The 22,439-nt window shown below is 30.4% G+C and overlaps 1 protein-coding gene across 1 annotated transcript; it reads left to right on the top strand.

Moving 5' to 3' along the window:
- The first annotated feature begins 309 nt into the window (after window positions 1-309).
- On the top strand, window positions 310-3,588 carry LOC125835486 (3-hydroxyisobutyryl-CoA hydrolase-like protein 5). The gene is made up of 14 exons (XM_049514620.1): window positions 310-384; window positions 509-592; window positions 694-762; window positions 1,349-1,412; window positions 1,541-1,698; window positions 1,779-1,863; window positions 2,052-2,137; window positions 2,341-2,462; window positions 2,556-2,616; window positions 2,738-2,836; window positions 2,954-3,055; window positions 3,168-3,209; window positions 3,318-3,442; window positions 3,543-3,588. Exons 1-14 carry the CDS (start codon window positions 310-312, stop codon window positions 3,586-3,588), a joined length of 1,218 nt encoding a protein of 405 aa, XP_049370577.1.
- Window positions 3,589-22,439: the final 18,851 nt, after the last annotated feature.

Raw genomic sequence — 22,439 nt, 5'->3', positions numbered from 1 at the left:
TCCATTCACATCAAATTTCGTTCACATTTTAAATCATTAACTAATCAAGATTCTATAGCTGATTTTTTTCAATTATTATAATTAAGCTGGAGTATTAAATTAATAGATTCATCACGTTTAATACTATTACAATGATTCTTTCAGATAAGAGAGAGAACAGAAAGGGAGAATATTTTAATTAATCATGGTTAGAGCGTGTAAAATTTAATATATAAAGTCCTTTAATTTCTTATGCATCTCCATTAATACTTGATCAAGCTAGGTGTTCCTTTTTAATTTCTCCAGTACTACTTCAAGTTACGTATTGCTATGGCAATAATATCTATTCCCAGTAGCACCACAATGTTTCCAATGCCTCAACAAGTATTGAGACAAAATAGAGAGGTAATTTCAACGTTACTAAAACATGTTATTAATGTCAGAAATAATATTCTTCAATATAATTAATATATGTATCGATCTTCGGGATGATAAATGTAGCTTAATATATTTTTTGGGTTGTCACTAGGTTGTTATGGCTGAGGAAATCGGTCGCGCTAGAATGCTCACCTTGAATCGGCCTAATCATTTAAACTATATATCAGGCAAAGTGGTATGTATATTTATACTATATACTATATGATGAATATATGTGTAGTTACAAAATGGCTAGTGCATGTTCACGTAATTATAAAATTTCTTTTATATAATTAGGCATCAACGCTCGGGCACAACTTTGAGAAATATGAGAATGATGATAGTGCTGATTTTGTAATCATCAAGGTAAGTACTGATTAATTATTTTGTTTTGGCATGATACATAATCGTGTCATTTAACTTGACATCAACTGACATTTATGTCCTTCAACTTTGGATGTGCACAAGTAGACATACACGTACGACCTCATGTAGAATGCAAATTGTCACGTAATACATGTGTCTATTTATTCAATTATATACAAGTTTAAGTGACTACTTGGTACACATCAAAAATTGGAGGGAATATATGTCAATTAAAGACAAGTTAAAAGGCATTTTTATGTATAAATATGACATTTAACTTGGCTTCAACTTGCATGTATGCCCTCAAACTTTTATTGTACACAAGTAAACACTTAAACTTGTATAAAAGTTGAACAAGTAGACATATATATACGTCTTATGTGGCATCCTACGTGGTCAATTGCTTATTAAATTTTATACAAATTTAAGCGTCTACTTGTACACATTCAAAGTTGGAGAGCATAGATGACAGTGAATCCAAGTTAGAGGTCATATTATTATGTATTATGCCTTTTGTTTTGGCTTATCAGTTACCGTTAATTGTTAAATTACCAAATTTAATTCTCATTCATTTGCACATATATAGGGAACTGGTCGCACTTTTTCTGCTGGTGGGGATTTGCATATGTTCTATGAGGAACGAAACACAAGTAACTAATTAATTCTAAATTTTCCTTTATTTTTTTAATTTGTTGGTATATATGCTAGAACTATTTAATTATTAATTAATACTACATGTTCACATAAACTCATGAGTATACATGTATATTATTTGAAGGGGATTCTTGCCTTGAAGCTACTTATAGAATGTATTGGCTTTGCTACCACATTCACACTTACAAGAAACCACATATTGCTCTTGTCCATGGAATGTCTGTGGGTGGGGGTGCATCCTTGATGGCTCCAATGAAATTCTCTGTGGTCACTGAGAAAGCGGTCAGTATCAATTACTATTATAAAATTTTTTACAAATAATTATCTTATAAATTATCTGATTGTGTGAATTAACTTTGCAGTTTAGTTCCACTCCTGAAACAAATATAGGGTTCCACCCAGACTGCGGCTTCTCATACATGCTTCCGCGTCTTCCAGGCCGACTTGGTAAGCGCTAGATGAAGGAGAATGTAATTTTTTAAAAATCTAAAGTCACCTTTGTGGTGAAGGTTAGACTTGACTCCTACCTCGTATATTTATAGCTAATAATATGATACATGTAAAAGAGAACCTCTCCAAAAATTGATTGAGAGAGACCTAGTTAATTAATTAAATGTATGTATGTATATATGTAGGGGAATACTTGGGCTTAACAGGAGAAAAACTAAGGGGTAAAGAAGTGGTTGCTTCTGGACTAGCCACTCATTTTGTTCCTTCACAGGTTAGTCCAAGCTTTTCCTTTCCTTCAGAAATTTACCATACACTACAACAAATAGAGAATTATTATATTTAGCAGTAATAATATAATATGAGTATATTTATAACCAACACTCTGTATTTAAAAATGCCGCTAAAGATTTTAGCAACTCTAGATATAATGACTCATGAATTTTTTGCTTATAATTTTTTTTTTTCAAATGTCAGAAATTATTCCAGCTAGAGAAGCGTTTGTTGAGCATAAAAAGTGGTGATGAGGATACTATTAGATCTGTCATCAATGAATTTTCCACAAATATTCACATTGATGAAAGAAGTATCTTGAACAAGTAATGTATCACATAATTAAATTATTATTTTGAGATTTTGCTTTGAAATGAAATATTAAGAGTAACATTTTTATTTTTCCAATTAACGTGTAGGTTGTCCATAATCAATGAGTGTTTCTCCAAGGATTCTGTGGAGGAAATTATTGAGTCATTTGTAAGAATTAATTTTTCTATTTTTCTAATTACATGATATATTTAAAATTTTATACTAATATCATTTCATACTAAGTGAAAAAATATTCAAATTTTTATGTATTTTCTGCTCAACTTTTCAGGAAGCCGAGTCAAGCAGAAAAGGAAATGACTGGATTATGCCAGTGCTTAAAAGCTTAAAGAAAGCATCTCCAACAGCACTAAAAATAACATTGAGATCGGTAATAAATTCTTTATTATGCTTATTGAACAAGAAAAATAACTTTATCAAGCGCTCAAAACTTTATATACTTGCAAAAAGAAAAAGAACCTTACCTTTTTCCTAAATTACGTTTTAGATACGAGAAGGAAGGACACAAACTATATCTGAATGTTTGAGGAAAGAATTCAGAATTTCAATGAACATACAACGAACCATAATATCTGGTGATTTTTATGAGGTAAGTTTACGAATTCTTTAAAGTAAACTCAATCTTATGTACTTGATATGTAGAAGTACACTTAAATTTCGATTTCTAATTTAAAGTTCATTGATATTTTTTATTTATGAAGGGCATAAGGGCTCAGATAATTGACAAGGATAAGTCTCCAAAGGTATGCACCTTTTTTTCTTTAAGTATTAAATACATAATAGTATTTCTCAATATTGAATAATGATATGTTAATGTGTTTATTAAAATATTTCTCTTCATTTATATATAGTGGAACCCTTCAACTCTTGACAAAGTGCATGATGATCAACTTGACTTAATCTTTAAGCCATTCGAAGATCATGACTTGGAACTTCAAATTCCTATAAAAGAAGAAGAAGAAGAAGAAGAATATAGGTACAAATGAAGTCATATATTGCAGTTTATCGAACAATGGATTTTGCAATATTACTATTTAATTAGTTATTAATTTTGCATTTGATCTAATAATTAACAGGTGGAGAGGAAAATATGAAAATTCTAGCTATTCTCATCCCAACTAAGTGAACGTTCAAAAGGCTTCCCAATTAATATCGTCTCGTGGAAGTGTCCTTGTGTAATTTATTTTCTGTTATTAGTAACATACAACAAAGTATATAGTTATTATTTGTTACAAAAGGTATATGCAAGTGTACACGGTCTCCAAGAAATACAATGATTTGAAGTAGTCAAATATTGATCCCATGGCAACTTGATTTTACAGTTTATCAAATTCAATTGGAGTAATATATATTATCAATAAATCATGCAAGTGTTTTCATGACCACAAGTCTTGTTTTTGTTTTATAAGCTAGCTATTGCAAAAAAATAAACTAATTAATTACTCTATTTTTAAACTAGCTAATGTTGAGACGTGTGTGTGATATATATATATTACTATATAATAAGTGGAAATATCTACTACTTAGCACATGACAAGTGTTGGATGATATGTGCTTAAATAGTGTTGTGCATTCTTCTTTTATGGTTATACCTTTAAAATTTATATTATTGGACAAACACCATTAATTACCTACCTCATTTGGGCCCATTTATATATATATATATATATATATATAAAAAAAAAAAAACCACAATGCAAAGATTTTTATAGTATTTAGTTACATTGTAACTATCTTGTTAGCTTTCAACCAAAAGGAATACTTCTTTTAAATTATTCCTTTTGAATTTGTTATTCTGATTTTGATCTGACACATAGTTTACGAAAGTAAATTAGATTTTCAGAAAAAACATTAATTGATACTTGAAGTTGTCCCAAATTTTCAAAAAGACACATTAACTTTGCGTGCGTCCTATTACCCCACAAAACATTCAAAATCACAATAAATACACATTTTTTACACAATATTTCCACTTTGGACAAAAATATCCTTCGAATGTGCAATTTCTTAAAAACAAAAAGTCGGATCCATTATTGATGTATTGAAGGATGCTTTGGTAATTTTCCTATGATGAATTCGTTTTGTTTGTTTCTTTTAAATTTATTTTACTATACTAAATAATTGTATAAAATATTATGAATCACGATAATTAATTACTTAAATATTTAAAAGATATAAAAATATATAAAAGATCTTATTGACTCTTCAAAATTTACCGGTGACACATAAATTGGGACAAATGAAATAATATATATTATTTGAAAATTTCTTAGAAAGTACTATAAATTACAGTAATTAACAGTTAGAAATATTTCAAAGACAAAAAAAATTGATTGAATCTCAAAAAAAAATTAGTACTACATAAATTGAGAAAGAAGAAATGACCTCTATTATTTGAAAATGGCGTAAAAGTATTACAAATCATCCAATAAGAATTAACAATTTAAAATTTTAAAAGACTTTAATGCTTTATACTTATTCTATTTCCACTTTGGACAAAAATATCCTCCCAATATGCATATTTTTTTTAAACAAAAAGTGGGACCCATTATTGATGTACTGAAGGATGTTTTGGTAATTTTCCTATGATGAATTCATTTTGTTTGTTGTTTAATTTTTTTAAAATAATTGTATAAAATATTATAAATCACAATAATTATTTACTTAAATATTCAAAAGATATAAAAATATGTAAAAGATCTAATTAACTCTTCAAATTTTATCGGTGACACATAAATTGGACAAATGAAATAATATATATTATTTGAAAATTACTTAGAAAGTACAATAATTTACAGTAATTAACAATAGAATATTTTAAAGACAAAAAAAATTGATTGAATCTCGAAATTTTATTAGTACCACATAAATTGAGAAAGAAGTAATAACCTTTATTATTTGAAAATTGCGTAAAAGATATTACAAATCATACAACAATAATTAGCAATTTAGATAATGATAATGGGTAAACTATCCATTGATTTCATAAAGTGCACAAGTATTCTAGGACATTCCAAAATAGTATAATAGACAATAATTATTGGACGGATGGAGTAAGATTAAGTATTTCTTTCAGTACTTTTCTCACATTAATTAATTTCTCTCAGCATTCAATTAGTGAATCTTTAGTAGAATTAATTAGAATACTTTTTACTTAATACAATAAAAGTTCAAATAAGATTAACATAAAGAAAAATTTAAAAAAAATCCTAAAAATCTATCAATATACTAAACAACATACAACATATATAACAAAAGTTCTAATAAGATTAACAAAAAGGAAAAAAAAAACAAAATTCTTAAAAATCATCAACAAACTACATACAAAATAAAAAGAAAGCTATTCCAACAAAAGAATACATAAAGTTAAATTGAACTTTAAGAATTCTAGCATCTTAAGCATATTGCGGCAAACATTTTAATTTAATGTCATTTCTCTCCAAAGAAAGAAAGGCATTGAATATTTTAATTTAATGTAAAATTGAATTTTTTGGGGTTATGAATATAAAAGGTTTCAAAGTTATGAATATTATTAATACTAATTAAAAGTATAATTTATGAAGATGAAGAAGTGTGAGTTATGAAAATAACTTTTAAAAATAATATAATTGAGAAAAATTCAAAAAAGGAGAAAAAAGAAAAATGACAATGAAGGTCATAGAGAGCGCCACATCACTGTTTAAGGTAGCTCTACTGATAATTGTGAAGAAAGCATATTAATGGATTAAAAATCAAAAAGAGGCAATTAAACCCTAAAATATTATAAAGACATCTATAAAATTTGGTTGAAGCTCAAAATCTATTAGTGCCATATAATTTAGGATAGAGGAAACAACATATATTATTTGAAATAACATGAAACGTACTACAAATTACACAATAATTAGCAACTTCAAAATTTAAAGGACATACAAAAATTTTGATCAACTCTCAAAATTCTACTAATGTCACATAGTTTGGGATAGAAAAAGTAACATATACGTAAAATGTACTATAACTCATATTAATTAAATAACTTCAAAATCTAAAAGACATATACAAAATTTGCTTGACTTTCGAAATTCTATCAATGACACATAAATTGGGACAAAGAGAATATTGAAAATTACATATAAAGTATTATTAACCACAATAATCAACAACTTAAAATTTAAAGAACATACAAAAAAATTGTTTGACCGTTAAAATTTTATTAATGTAAAGCTGAATGTGAAAATGATGATGTAGCATCTCTTAAAAACAAGAATTCCTATTTATCTATTATCTCAAATATTTAAATTATTTTCTCATACTAAATACAATATGCTTTATTATATTATATTTAATGTGTATAGCATTAATTGCATCGCCATAATGGAAAGACAATCATCCTTCATGGAAAATAAAGGTTTAATTACAAATCGCCATAATGGAAAGAAAATTATCCTTTATTTTCAATAAAGGTTTAATTACAATTTAATAATAATTAAGGAAAGAGAAATATATACGGTAGTTGGGAATTGAAAGAGAATTACGATTTCAGAAAAATATTATTCCATTATCCTAATTCAAAACTTTTGTTCTTCTCCATGATATATTAAAAAGTATAACTCACCTGATAAAAGACTCTTTATTTTTCTTTAAATGAATTCTTCAAGTTACAACATTATATTATTAATTCTCTGTTACTTAATTATAGAATTCGAAAAGTTTTGCACTATTAAGATTTAAACACAACTACTCCAATATAAATAGGCCTACAATATGCATTCACTTCTCACCTTTACATGAAACAAATTTAAACTTTTTGCAAGAAGTAGGTAGGATAGAAAGAATGAGGCCAAAAAGATAATGCCATAACAATTCAAAATTATTTTGTAAGCTCGAAGCATTAGCACCGGAGCAGTCTTGTGCTCATGTAATAATGTTTGATCAACAATACATTATACAAAAATATTTCATGATACATTTCAAAATACCAGGTTTTTGCTAAGCGTATTATTTCATTGATATTCGAGTGTGAGAAGAAGAGGAAAGAAGAAAGAAGAAAGAAGCAAGAATCGGAACTTTTGAAGAAGTTTTTTACCTTAATCTACAATTAATTTGATTTTTTTTTTTCAATTCCATGTAGCTATTTTTCTTCTTGTATTTATGTTGTCCATCCTTGACCTATTGAAATATTTTAAATTTATATGAGATTTCAATATTGGGGGATTTTGCATACAATTAGGAATTGACAAAATGAGATCTACAAGGAGTACTAGGAGGAAAAAAAAAAACACTATAACAAACAAAGAAAAATAAGGAAAATATAAACATAGAGTAATCAAGAAAAAAAGTATGAAAAAAAAATGGATCCATGTAATGTCGAAATTAAAGTATATTTTTTAAATAATAATTCATTCATTTTGTTTCATAAATAGTCATCTATAGTTTGTTCCATAAATAGTCATTATAGTTTGTTCCATATATACTCTTCCTAAATTTATAGAGAATAATGATAATTATTTAAATGGAGTGATTTTTTTAGAAGGCGGGATATTTTGAAATATTACATGGAGAAATAGAAAGGAAATTAACTCTAATTTAAGAGGAAGTTTTGGAAATTATGGTTGTTATTAGGAAAGGCTCATAATTAACGTGTGAGGATGAAGGCAAAAGAAATAAAAATAGAAAAAAACACGAAGGAAAAACTAAGAAAAAACTAAGGAATTCCAAAGATTTGAATTTGATTGTATCATTTTATTTTATTTTTAGTTTTCTATTTTTCATTCTTACTTCACTTTTATATCATAAATTCATATAAAAAATTTTTTTAAAAATGACTGTATGCAAATATTTAGTTCTTTTTATAAAATAATTTGAATTTTTTTTTGTTATAATTATAAAAAAATTAGTCCTTTTTATGCATTCAACCACATAAATTTTGCGATGCTTCCAAAATAACAAAAAGACTCAAACTCGCAATCTTTAGATAAAGATGAGAAGAATTGAAATCTCATCACAATTATATTTAATAACTTATGTGCTTTGATTAAAAAAAAAGTCAGCAATCTCTTGGTTATATTAGTCACACTTTTTTTTCTATCTTAACCATTTCTATTGAGTCTTAATTTTTTAGTTATTTATATGGAAGGTACATTTTTCTTTTTTCCCCATATTTTTTGCTAATTCTTTACATTTTATATTTTCTCTATTCATGTGTTGTATTAAAAAGAGTTGCTTTTTTAATTATCTTAATTACACTTTTTATTTGGTCATGATCAATAGTTTTAAAGAAAAATACTTATACAAATGTAAAGATATATGTTCTTTCCTTCTTTTTTTTGTCTTACGAGTTTTATAATACACAATTGATAAGAAATTTAAAGGTGAAATTATTTATGGGACAGAAATGCTTATATACTACGTATATCGTGAAATACTTTTTAGGCAAAAAATTTAAGTATACAACTTAATAACTTTAATTACACAAATATAGCAATATTTTTTTTTTCAAAACTGGAATTCTTATTAAAATAAAAAATAAAAAAATGTTTACCAAGTCACCCACAATTATCCATATCCCTTAAATTTCTCCAATTATTTTACCTTCTCTGATTTACTCCAATTTGTTATATTGCATATCCCATAAAGAAAGGTTTCCTACAAAAATAAAACTTTTGTTCCAAACTAAGATTGACGATCAAATATGCAGACCAATAATTTTTCAATTCTAATTCATCACAGCGGGCGTTGGGACTCATCAAGTAATCTTTTTGGTAGTAATTTCTTTGATTTTGTCGAATTTGGTGGAATATACATTCTTAAGATTTTGGTTAATGTTCAGGTGCAACGGTAAAAGGTATAATTATTAAATAGATATTAAGATTTAGCAATTGTTTGTGGAATATTAATAGGATTTTCACATAATCTACGTTTTAATTATTTTGGGTATTTATTCGTTGTTTTATATTAACGACTTTGGTGTAATACAACAACATCATATGACTTTGGTTGTAATCTGATGAGCCGAATAAGTTTTTTTTTTTTAAAATTAGGTTAAATTGATTAAAGCACCAAGTTAATATAAAATCATTAATTAAGTGGTTTAATTGATATGTTGATGCCGAATATTAACAAATTTTATCAATAGTTTCTTTTGGTATGTGATACGGTGTACACATACCAACTTCAAGTTAAATTTCAGGTACATATTTTTGTGTATTTAGTTGTATTATTTGGTATATAAAATATATCTTCCAAAAATAATATTGGTTAATTTTTTGGTGTATTTTATTTATCTAAATTGGTGTAGATAATAATTTGAAAATTGGTCATATGTGATCTAGTACTTAATCTGGTATATTTGTTTCTATAAATTGGTGGTAAATTAATACTCTGATAAATGTGTTGGTGTATTTTTGAGTTAAATGTCAGATTACTTCTGGTACGTCGATTGGTGTAATACATTGTATGATTTAATTGATTGTGTGAATTATCACAAATTGGTTTAGGTATGTGATGTGGTATTTATGCTGATGTATTTGTTTCTAGTAAATGACACCAAATTAATACTATGATGTATGAGTTGGTGTATTTATTGGTGTAATAAATTATTTGGTGTAATTGATAGTGAAAATTTTGGTGAAAACTTTGGTGCATATTTTGGGCAATTACTAAAATATATCGATAACTATCTTATATACCATCGAATACCAATGTAACTACCAAACTGTTTAAATTGATGTGTGTATAAAATTCATTCTGCAATTTTTTTAAAATTTATTAATAATTTGAAATTTTCTACAGGTAATTACATGAATTACGAAATTGAAGGAGTGATGTATGATGCAAACATCAAATACGAAGGCTTGATTACTACTATATCTTTACAATTGGATGTGGACACGACCATTTATCATTTGGAACTCAATTGGTCCATCACCACCAATAAAGATTCATAACGATATGGGTGTATATAATTCCAGCCTAAAACATAAATAATTTTAGTGAAACTACTTAATGTGAAAATTTTGGTTACCAAAAATAATAGACTATGTTAATGTAAAACGTTGATTAACAATCTATATATATATATATTACTATATAAGAAGAGGGAATAGCACACGCCTCTGCGTCGACACGTGTGCTTCCCTGAAATTAACATGGAACTCAAGGGGCATTTTCGACATTTCACCGTCACATGTTTATCTTTCTGCTGCCTCAACCTTATCGCCTTCTTCCATGTGAAGCACTGCCACACACCTCCATCTCCACCGCTATTCTCTCCTCTTCCTCTCCAATTCCCTCTGCTTTTTAGCGAAGTTACAAGTTGCGTTCTTCACTGAATCTAACAAACACCTTCGTCTTCAAACGTCTGCCCTCACTTCGGCTTTACTTCGGTGGCTACTAGCTCAGGTAAGTTGTTTATGTTCCGCTTTCTATAATCCGGCAAATATTATGGTCATCGCTGGCTTGTGCATAGTTTAATTTCATTTTGCAATATATTTTCAATTTGTTTGTGTCCCACAATTTTTGGGGGTTTATTTCGTGCTTGCAATTAAGCAAAGAGAAGATTTTGGTTGATCTTATTTATATAAAAAAAGGCTTTCTAAAATGGTGCGAGCAAAAATCAAATAGATTAATTTCTGTAGCTTGGGTGCTAGCAAAATACATACGCTTCATAACTAATATTAACTGAAACAGATCACTAAGCAGAAAATTATTTTTACAAAAATTTATGAACCTTGTTTACCTTTTTCGTTCTCTGTTTCATTCCAACAATTTTTATCCCATAGAGGTTTAGAACATGCACACAACATAAGCGGACACAAACATAGATCCTGTTGCAAGTACGAAATCTGATGACAACCAATAAAAAAAATTACATTTGAAACATGTAATTCACAAGATGATTCTTGTAGGATGAGTTGTTATCATTTTGTTAAATACCTTAAACCTACTTTGCCTTTTGTTCCATTTAGGGGCAGTTGAATGCCTCTGTGTGTGGCTGACTACAGCCTACTCATCTTTAGTCTGAAATGAACTGACCCTCCATTAAAGGAGAAAGAAAAAATATAATTGTACTAGGAAAAAAATGCCGGCTAGCTGCTCTGTAACTTGAGCTGCGTTGAGGCCCATCAAAGGCACATAATCATGGCTGTCTAGAGCAACCTTGAAGTACCAATTGCATCTGAATTGCAAAGCCCTGTTGGAGATATGAGCTGCCAGCCCTGCATAAGAGTGCTATCTGAGATTTTAACTTGGAGATTTGCAATGTATTTAACTGTTCAATAGACATGTTTTGAGGATTCTTCAGAAATCTAAATTTTTATATCCTTTGGTATTGTTGGTTGTGTGCCTACACTGTTTAACAAATTTAGTATTTCAAATGCAGATACTTTGCGGCGAAAAGCTTGTGAAGAAATGTCTTGCAACCAACCAAATAAACTATCACGTACAAAAGAACAAACTTTAAAAGAGCCTCCTTCTGTTAACATCCAAGGTTGGAATGAAAAATTACTGCCTCTTTATTTTTACTAATATCAAATTAGAATTAGCTAATTACATATTAATCTAATGGATAATGTTTATTACATTTCATCCAGAAAATGCCTCCAATCAAATTAGAACTTCAACATGTTCGTCTAACAAAGCAAAACAACTCTTCCCTCCTTTTTATGCATTTGAAAAAGGTAAGCCTCTAATCTCTGCCTTTTAGGCTTTTAGACGCATTGTACTGTAGATATATGTCTAAATTTTCCCATTTATATCTTAGGCTCAACATCCAACACTTGTAAGGCGCAACAAAATGTCATTCCTGAGGTCATTTATATCTCGGGCTCAATATCCAACGCATGTTCGGAACAACAAAATCTCACTCCTAAAGTTGCTACAAAGAAAGGTTAGTATTCATTTTATGCGAAAATAATTTCTCCTGTTACTTTGTTAGAATATTAGGCTACCCTCAGTTTTAACCGTACTTATAACATACAGGTTGTACGTTGAGCAAAAACACCCATAAAAAAATTAATGATAATCGATCTACTTATGTGTGTTTAAAAGATGTTCCCAACTGTAAATTTTGCAATGCAAAAAGGTTTCAATATGAATCACCTGGCTTTTGTTGTGGTAATGGCTCGATTAAGTTAGTTTCATACCAACTGCCTGATGACTTATCTGATTTATATATGGGAAATACTGAAGAATCTATACACTTTCGAACTTACATTAGAACATATAATAATATGTTTGTATTCACCTCGCTTGGCGTAACCTATGACAAAGCTTTAGCTAAGAGATACCATGGCATATATACATTTCGAGTGCAAGGTCAAATGTATCATTTTATACCTGATTTACTTTCCTCCTCTGAAAAACCAAAGAACCTACAACTATACTTTTATGATAATGAAACTGAACTGGCTAACAGAATGGCTTATTCAGCGCATATTAGCGAATCAACAGTAAAGAAACTTATGACTATACTTTCAAAAAACCCATATTCTATTTTTATAAAGTCCTTGATGAACATCCCAACAATATCTGATTTCTGTATCGCACTTAAATGTCATTCAGGTTTAGATCAACGTGTTTATAATTTACCATCTGCATCTGAGGTAGCTGGAATATGGCTTGAACATGATTCAACTGAAGTTAATTCTGTGCCGCATATTCGTATATACACTCATAGTAATAACACTCGCTTAGTAAATTATTATTATGGTTGTTATGATCCTTTACAGTATCCGTTACTGTTTCCATATGGTCAAAACGGATGGCATTGTGGTATAAAAAAAATTAATCGACGAAATCAACCTTACTGTGAACATGAAGAATTACCAAGTGTAAATAATATATGCTCTATTGATGGAGTTCTTCATATGGAGGCTCAAGTCTTTAATAAAGGAAAACGAAAAAGAGATATGGTTTCTTGTCGTGAATATTACTGTTACAAAATTCAGATAAGAGAAGATGATGAAAATGGAGTATTGCATTGTGGTAGATTATTTCAACAATTTATAGTTGATGTTTTCATAAAAGTTGAAACACAAAGATTGGATTTTGTCTCACTTAATCAAGACTTATTCCGAGTAGATATATTACAAGGAATTATTGACTTTTTGCGAGTTGGTGAAACAGAGGCTTCCAAAATTGGCAAAAAAACATTCCTCCCGGTTACTTTCATAGGTGGACCAAGAGATATGCGGCGTCGATATATGGATGCTATCGCCTTAGTACAACACTTTGGAAATCTTTTTGTCACTATGACGTGCAATCCATCTTGGCCAGAAATAAAACAACATCTGTTATCGATCGATGAAACTCAAAATAGACCTGATTTAGTCTCACGTGTATTTAGAGCGAAAGTAGAAGAACTAAAAGTAGATATTTTAAAAAGACACATATTTGGAAAAGTTGTTGCTTTTATGTATACTATAGAATTTCAAAAACGGGGTCTTCCACATGCTCATTTTCTTATAATTCTTACTAATGAATATAAATTGTTAACACCTGAATCATATGATAAATTTGTTTGTGCTGAATTACTTGATTCTAATGAACAATATCTTTATTCACGTGTCCTTCAACATATGATGCATGGTCCTTGTGGTGATATAAATCCTACAAATTCATGTATGGGAAAAAAGGGCTTCTGTAAATTTCAATATCCAAAAGACTTTGTTGAACATACATCAAAGGGAAAGAATTCATATCCACTTTATAAGAGACGTAATACTGGAAAAACTGTATACATAAGAAAACATCATATGGACAATTCGTGGGTTGTCCCATACAACCCATACTTGCTTTGTAAATTTGATTGTCATTTAAATGTTGAAGTTTGTTCAGATATTAAAGTTGTGAAATATATTTACAAATATATTTGCAAAGGACATGATAAAATTGCATATTCTCTACATGACAATGCAGAAATAGACGAAATAAAAGAATATCGATCTGCAAGATGGGTTTCGCCACCCGAAGCAACCTGACGTTTATTTGCTTTTCCTATTAGTGAAATGACTCCAGCTGTGTATCATCTTCAATTACATTTAGAAGGACAACAATTTGTTTCTTTTAAAAGCACCGAAAGCGTGAATAGAATCTTAAATAATCCCATGATAAAAAAAACTATGTTAACTGAATTTTTCTCTATGAATAGAACAAATGACCATGCTCTAAATATGAAATTATTATACAAGGAATTTCCGCAACACTTTGTATGGTCTTCAAGAGATAAAATGTGGACACGTCGAAAAAAACGTGATGTAATTGGACGTGTTGTGACATGCCACGTAACTGAAGGGGAAAGATATTACCTCAGGCTATTGTTAATGAATGTAAGGGGACCAAAATCATATAAAGATCTTCTCACTGTTGATGGAGTACCTTGTAGCACATTTCGTGAATCTGCAGAAAAAAGAGGATTGTTATATTGCAACAATAATTTAATTGAATGTATGTTAGAGGCTGTCAGTTATCAAATGCCATACAGTTTAAGACGTTTATTTGCTACATTATTAGTATATTGCAATCCTTCTAACCCAAAAGAATTATGGGAAATGTTTGAGGATTCACTTTCAGAGGACCTCAAAAGTTTCTCCAATACTAAACCAAAAAAGGTTCGATATAAGGTTTTAAACCATATCAATGATGTCTTACATTCTATGGGGCATGACATAAATGAGTATAACCTTGTCTTAGAGAATATTAGACCTTCTGAAACTACAAAGGACACAAAAGATATCCATTTTGAGAGAAACATAATTGTTAGTGAAGAGGACTTGTTGTTACCAAAAAAATTTAATGCCGAACAACTTATATCGTACAATACAATTATTGATAGAATATCTTCTAAGAAGGCAAGAGCTTTTTTCGTTGATGGTCCCGGAGGAACAGGTAAAACTTACTTATATCGGGCATTATTAGCAACTGTTCGATCTCAAGGATTCATAGCTTTAGCAACTGCAACTTCAGGAGTAGCAGCTTCTGTTCTTCCTGGAGGACAAACTGCTTACTCGCGTTTTAAAATGCCTATTGACATAGATGATAATTTTTGTTGTAATGTTAGTAAACAAAATCCACTTGCTTGTTTAATTAAAGATGCAAAATTAATTGTATGGGATGAAGCATCTATGGCAAAAAAAAACATAATTGAAGCTCTTGATGTACTTTTGAGAGATATAATGGATGTGAAGACACTTTTTGGTGGTAAAGTTATTGTATTTGGAGGTTACTTTAGACAGACTCTTCCAGTAGTGCGAAACGGGAAAAAAGAAGATTTTATTCATCAAAGCATATTATACTCCAACATTTGGAATGATCTTGAGAAATTACATCTATCTGAAAATATGCGTGCAAGAACAGATCCATCTTTTTGTGAATATCTACTTAGAATTGGAAATGGAAAAGAAACAACTCAGTGTGAAAACAAAATTGAGATTCCTAATTCTCTTATTATTCCTTTTACAACTGAAGAACAATCCTTAGATACCTTATTTAACGTAACATATCCTGATCTATGTACATTTTCTTCTGATTCATCTGCAATATCTTCTCGTTTTATTTTAACAACAAAAAATGATTTTGTAAATGAAATAAATGATATGCTAATCACAAAATTTCCAGAAAGAGCTAGAACATATGTCGCAACAGATGAAACTGTTGAACCAAATGATCAAAGCCAATTTGAAGACTTTTTACATACTTTACACCCTCCTGGCTTACCTCCTTATAAGTTAACTTTAAAAGAGAATTGCCCAGTTATGTTGTTACGAAATTTGAATCCTTCCGAAGGTTTATGTAACGGCACACGATTAACATGTTGCGACCTTAAAACGCATGTCATAAGTGCTAAAATTGAAAGTGGTGACTTCAAAAATACACATGTATTTATTCCAAGAATTCCATTACTGACATCACAAGATGAGAAAATTCCTGTACAATTTAAAAGGACACTGTTTCCTGTGCGATTGTGTTTTGCTATGACTATAAATAAAGCACAAGGTCAAACGTTAGATTTTGTTGGAATTTACCTACGAGAACCTGTTTTTTCACATGGTCAATTATATGTGGCTTTATCAAGAGCAAAAAGTTCAAAATGTGTCAAAATACTAATTCGTCCCCCTACTGCAGACAGTAATGATCATCATTCAACATATAATATAGTGTATGATGAAATTATTCAGAGAGCCTTCTCATAGGTAAGGTAACAAATTGACTTTCATATAGTTAATTTCATCAAACTTTCCATTGTAATTTTTTGTTGCTATCAAAAAATGATGATTCACTGAAGCATGCTAGCCTGCAGTTCTTGAATAGTTACTTGTCGAGAATTTTGTTATGCAAATTCATATCATATTTCTTGTTATGAAATGCTATTAATTGACTTGGCCATCTGAATAGCTCAAGTTTAACATGTTCTGGTCTAAGCCTCATTCACTGGCACCACCACCTGATTCACCATCCAGAATTGAAGAATCGTAAGCTGGAGAACCTTTGTCAACTTCAACGTGTCTCTAAAACTTGTTTCTCTGATTCATTTTAATTTCAAAGTTATGTTGTCTGTTTGTTCTTGCTTCTTTTCCTTTTTCCTCCTATTTTCCCTTTGCCAAACTACTTCACTTGATGTAGTGGTTTGCCCATCTGATTTCACAGGTTATTTCACCAACAGAACAAATTCCAGAAATGACTTCTAACTACTCAAGACAAAGGATGAACCTGAAGCTTTTCTGAAAACTCTTAATCTACACAATGATGTAAGGCAGATCGAAGGGAATACTCTTTGTTATTGCTCTGTATTTTTAGTTCAACACTAAGAGGAATAGTCAATCTCTTCTACAGTGCGGAGGCCGATAGTTCAAGAAACTCGGATCCTCGACAGGCCTTCCAGTAAGTATTATTTTCCATTTCCTATATTTTCCAGTTGCAAAAGTCTCCTGCAGCTGCACTGTTTCTGTAGGTCTACGTTCCTGCAACACATATTCATAAATCAATAATCCTTCACCATACACTTACACAATCACAACTTTCCCCATCAATCATGTAGTGTTTGTTTCAACTTATATATTCCATCTGCACATTTACTCAGCAACAGGCTTTAAACATGCTTCGGCGTCATCTTTCCTTTATATGTAATTATGTATACTACTCTGTGCATCTAATAATTAGATTGCAAGGTTAATTGGTACTGATACATGTCGGTGTCGAACTACATTTGTGGTAAGACAGGATTTTATTCGCGAGAGCATCACCTTTGAAAACTCTGCTCCTCAGATACTCTATATTTTGCCCCTTTTTGCTCTTTGCAAACACTGCACGTACATTCATCTTGCTTCCTTTCTTCTTAGTCTTCTGCAACAGAGATGAGGATAGCCAGTGGTAATCAAAATTACTGATCATTGTTGTGTATTTTATAATTGCAGATTTCTTGGTTCACACATGCATATAGCAAGAAATACCTAAGAAACATCCATATTTTACTTCCTGCCATTATTTGATAATGCCAACTCATTACCAAATTGATACATTTGTATCTTACAGGCAAAACACTTCTACAGGTAAGACATTTTTATCATCCTTTTGTTTAAGTATAGATTTTATCATGTATTAGATATATCTATGACATAGCTTTATCTTTGATGATTGTTTTCGGGCCTCCTGTATATCAATCAACAGCTAAAGCAATTGAAGTTGAAACGACGTCAAGCCAGAGGTACCTTTGTTTTGTCTACTCTACAGTCATATTGCACTGCCAAGGCAATTGAAGAAAGAGGCTACATTTTCCATTTGAGAAATCTAACCACTCCTCCACACATTGTGAGTCAATAAATTCTCTTTGAATGCATTCACAGGATTCGATATAGCTTGTACTTTTCCTTCACTTTTCAGTATCTCAGTTGTTTACTTATTTATATGAGGTCCTGCATAGTAGTATATAGTAATAGCTTTTATAAGTGTTTTACATTGGTTTGAAAATGTCGCTTTTACGCTAACCTCTTCGATAAAACTCAGGTCTCAAAAGAAAAATCGACCAAGTACATGTACTGATGCCTTATTTTGAGATCATTATTTGTTATACGCAAATTTTACAAGTTCATTCATTTTGAAACTCGGTGTTTGAAGTTTTATATAACTGAAGTTCAACCACATATAATTGCAGAACTTCCAATTTTCCTTCTGATTTTGATTTAAAGTACAAAACAGGATTTGTGAATCATTTCTCATATAAAGCTATAGTTGGAGCTCTACCTCAACTTCAAAATAGTCCTCTTATTTACCCCTCTAGACTTTCTTTTATAAGTGTTATATGATGTTCTTTTACCTCTTGAGTACTTGTAATAGCATTTTCTTCATCACCATCAATTTTCTTGATAAGGGTGGGGTGTAAATGTTTCCATTTCTCTTGGCAAGTGTACTCTTTAACCAATTTTTTGTTACTTGAAGGAATAATTTTGTTGCATTTCAATATTTGTTGCTAGGCTTTTAACATGTGGGGTATCTGGTCTGTTTCTTGGTTGCCCTTTTGAGGTAAATCCTTCTTCGAACTTTGGCTTTTTATAGTATTATTCCTCAAAACCTTCTCTTTTACTCTCTGATTTTTGCATATGCCATCAGATTTGTTCTCTAGGGTGGTCGCTAGACTTCTGTTAGTACTTATTTCTGTGTTTTTTTTTTTTGGTTCTGTATCAAAGTTCAAAACTTTGCCTTTGAGCTCCTACTCTCTCAACATCCTGATCAAAGGGGTAAATTGGTGTTGGTTCAAATTGCAAATCCTGCCAGAGGCCGAGGGAAAGATGTGCAGGAAGTCCATGCTGAAACTTATGCTACTGTAAAGAGAATAAACCAGAAATTTGGAAGGACTGGATATGAACCAGTTATCTTGGTTGATAAGCCTCTTCAGTTCTACGAGCGCATTGCTTACTATGCTGTCGCGGAGTGCTGTCTTGTTACTGCAGTAAGGGATGGAATGAATCTAATACCTTATGAATATGTTATATGCCGGCAAGGAACGGAGAAGCTGGATGCTACCTTGGGCTTGAACCCCACAGCACCAAAGAAGAGCATGTTGGTGGTTTCTGTGTTTATTGGTTGCTCTCCATCTCTCAGTGGTGCAATAAGGGTCAATCCATGGAATATTGATGTTGTTTCTGAAGCTATGGATTCTGCTTTAATTGTCTCCGAGGCAGAGAAGCAGATGCGGCATGAGAAGCACTATAAATATGTGTGCACTCATGATGTGGCATATTGGGCTCAGAGCTTTTTGCAAGATCTTGAAAGAGCATGTAGGGATCATGTGAGAAGGAGGTGTTGGGGTATTGGATTTGGCTTAGGATTCCGTGTGGTTGCTTTGGATCCTAGCTTCGGGAAACTGTCAGTTGAGCATATTGTATCTGCTTACAAAAGGACCAAACATCGGGCAATCCTTTTGGATTATGATGGTACAATGACAGTCAGAAACTCTATCAGCAAGGGTCCAAATGCAGAGGTTATTAGTATCTTAAACAGCTTGTGCAGGGATCCAAAGAATATTGTTTTCATTGTTAGTGGAAAAGACACAAAGACTTTAACTCAGTGGTTTTCTTCGTGTGAAACACTAGGGCTTGCTATTTATACGGCTGATCATTTTAGGCGCAACTGATCTGACTACTCATTCTCTGAAAAGATTTACGCATTGATTCAAATGCTTGATTCTGTCTTCACTAAATTTCCTTTGCACTGATGTTTGTTTCTCCTAATAGTTCTCCTGAATATCATTGTCAGCCATCAGCTGCCCCTCATCTGATCCGACTGTCATACATATTTGCGCCACAGATGCTCGTGTTGGGCCCGGGCAACGCCCGGCCTGCCTTTACTAGTATATATATAAAGGAGAAACATAGAGATAGTGATGTGGCACTTCTTTATGATCTTCATTCCTATTTTTCCTTTTTCTCTTTTTTTATGGCCTTTTTTTATATTTAAAATATTTAATTTATTGTGAAAGTATTATTTAATTTATTATAAATAAATATTATATTAATGTATATCAAAGACTCTTCACATGTCAAATATTTTTTTATTTTTTATATTATATAAAAAAGAAAAATGACAATTACTACTCCTCCATTTATTTTATTTTTAATGTACAAAATTGAATGTCTAAAAATTTACTAGTCCACTCAATTCCCATAATTTGAAAAATTAAGTCTCATCAATTTTTTTATTTTTTTTTGCCTTGTGAGTATTTTCTTATTATATAAAAAAGAAAATGACAATATATATATAATGCTAAATGTAGACAAGGTGATGTGGCACTTATCTATGGCCTTCATTCCTATTTATTTATTTTCTCCATGTTTTTTGGGCATTTGTTAGTTTTTCTCCTCATTTTTAATGTAGTTAATATTTATATAATTGTTGAATAATTAATGTTTTATTGTAAATATGTTATATTAATGTAGATGTCCATAATTTCAAGATGTAATTGCACCATTATGTGAATAAACTCACACCTCCACCATCTCCTCTTTTATCTTCCACACCCCTTAATCTTCCTCACTTTCTCAAGAATTATTGTCATGTTTATTATTATCTCTTTATATGTCTTTATGTAACAATATAAATAGAGGTCTTGAGGATTATGTTATGCACTTGAAGATTTGAGAAACACTTGAATATACTCAGAAGAATAAGAAAACTCTTCTATCTTATCTCTCTACATTTTTTGTCTACTTTCTTACTTATATTATTACTTCTTTAGATTAATTTGAAATATGTTTCGATTAATTCTTGAATAGACACATCTAATTGCATTTACCTTCTAGACTAGAAAAAGATGTATTAATACTTTGTAATTGTTCAATGTAATTAGATACGATGAAAATTCATTGTCTTCCAATAGATATGTGATTTTTTACAAACGAATTCAAAGAGACAAAAATCTACGTGAAGACTTCTGCTATTAAATATTATTTTGGTTATGAAGCTGCATTTTCAAGGTAATAATTTGCCCACTTCTTTCTTTTTTTGATTATTTTAGTAGTATAAATATGCAATAGTGTGAAAAATATTTCGGAGTTTCGAAAATATAATACTTTTCAAGTACTTTATTTTTTATTTCCTATTTCAGTTTGTCTTTGATTCATTTAGTTAAAGAAAAAATTGACAATGGTTTAAATTATCTTTATGTCCAATGCGATGGACAGGAAAAGTAAACCTACACTAAGGGTGTGTTTGGTATGAAGGAAAATGTTTTCCTAGAAAATGTTTTCCTGGAAAACAAGTTGATTTTTGACTTATTTTCTCATGTTTGGTTGGTGAGTAGAAAATATTTTCCGGAAAAGTTTTTAGTGTTTGATTTATGAATGAAAAATATTTTTGAAAAATATCTTTTATTTTTACTAGAGTAGAAAATAACTTTTGAAATTAAAAATATTTTTTAAAAATAAACTTAAATTTTTTTGGGGGTTGGGGTGGGGGGGGCGTGGTAGGGGGTGGGTGAGGGGGGGTTAAGGATCGGGATGAAAACATAAAAATTGAAGTTGAAAATATTTTTTAAAAACAAAAGTAAATTTTTTTCTTTTTGAAGGGGGTTCAGGGGCTGATAGGGGGGTTGATAGGGGAGCAGATGGGGGGAGCGAGGGTAGTGGGTGAGGGGTAAAAAAATAAAAAATTGAAATTAGAAATATCTTTTAAAAACAATTTTTAATATTTTTTGGGAGGGGGTGGGGGTAGGGGTGAGGGTGGGGTAAAAAATTAAATTTAAAAACAAGCTTTAAAATATATTTTTTTTTTTGGGGGGGAGGTGTGGTTGGGGGGCTGGTTTGAGGGTAGAGACAAAATAAATTGATTTTTTCAACAAAAAAATAATTGTAATTTGAAGTTGAAAGAGAGTTTTGGAAAATGTTTTCCTAAAGTTTTGAAAGGAAGTTATTTTCCTTAAATTTGAGAAAAATGAATTGATTTGTAAAACATTTAACTCAACCAAACATGAGAAAATTGGAAAACATTTTTCATACCAAACACAC

The sequence above is a fragment of the Solanum verrucosum genome, unplaced genomic scaffold (genome assembly GCF_900185275.1).
Source record: "Solanum verrucosum unplaced genomic scaffold, falcon-dt-bn FXZP01000040.1, whole genome shotgun sequence".
Lineage (NCBI taxonomy): Eukaryota > Viridiplantae > Streptophyta > Magnoliopsida > Solanales > Solanaceae > Solanum > Solanum verrucosum.
This window is presented reverse-complemented; position numbering and strand designations above follow the sequence as displayed.

Coding starts and splice junctions, on each gene's coding strand:
- LOC125835486 (XM_049514620.1), top strand. CDS start 310: ATGGCAATAATATCTATTCCCAGTAGCACCACAATGTTTCCAATGCCT. Junction 2,138..2,340: donor CTCATTTTGTTCCTTCACAG/GTTAGTCCAAGC, acceptor TTCAAATGTCAG/AAATTATTCCAGCTAGAGAA. Junction 3,056..3,167: donor TATCTGGTGATTTTTATGAG/GTAAGTTTACGA, acceptor TTATTTATGAAG/GGCATAAGGGCTCAGATAAT.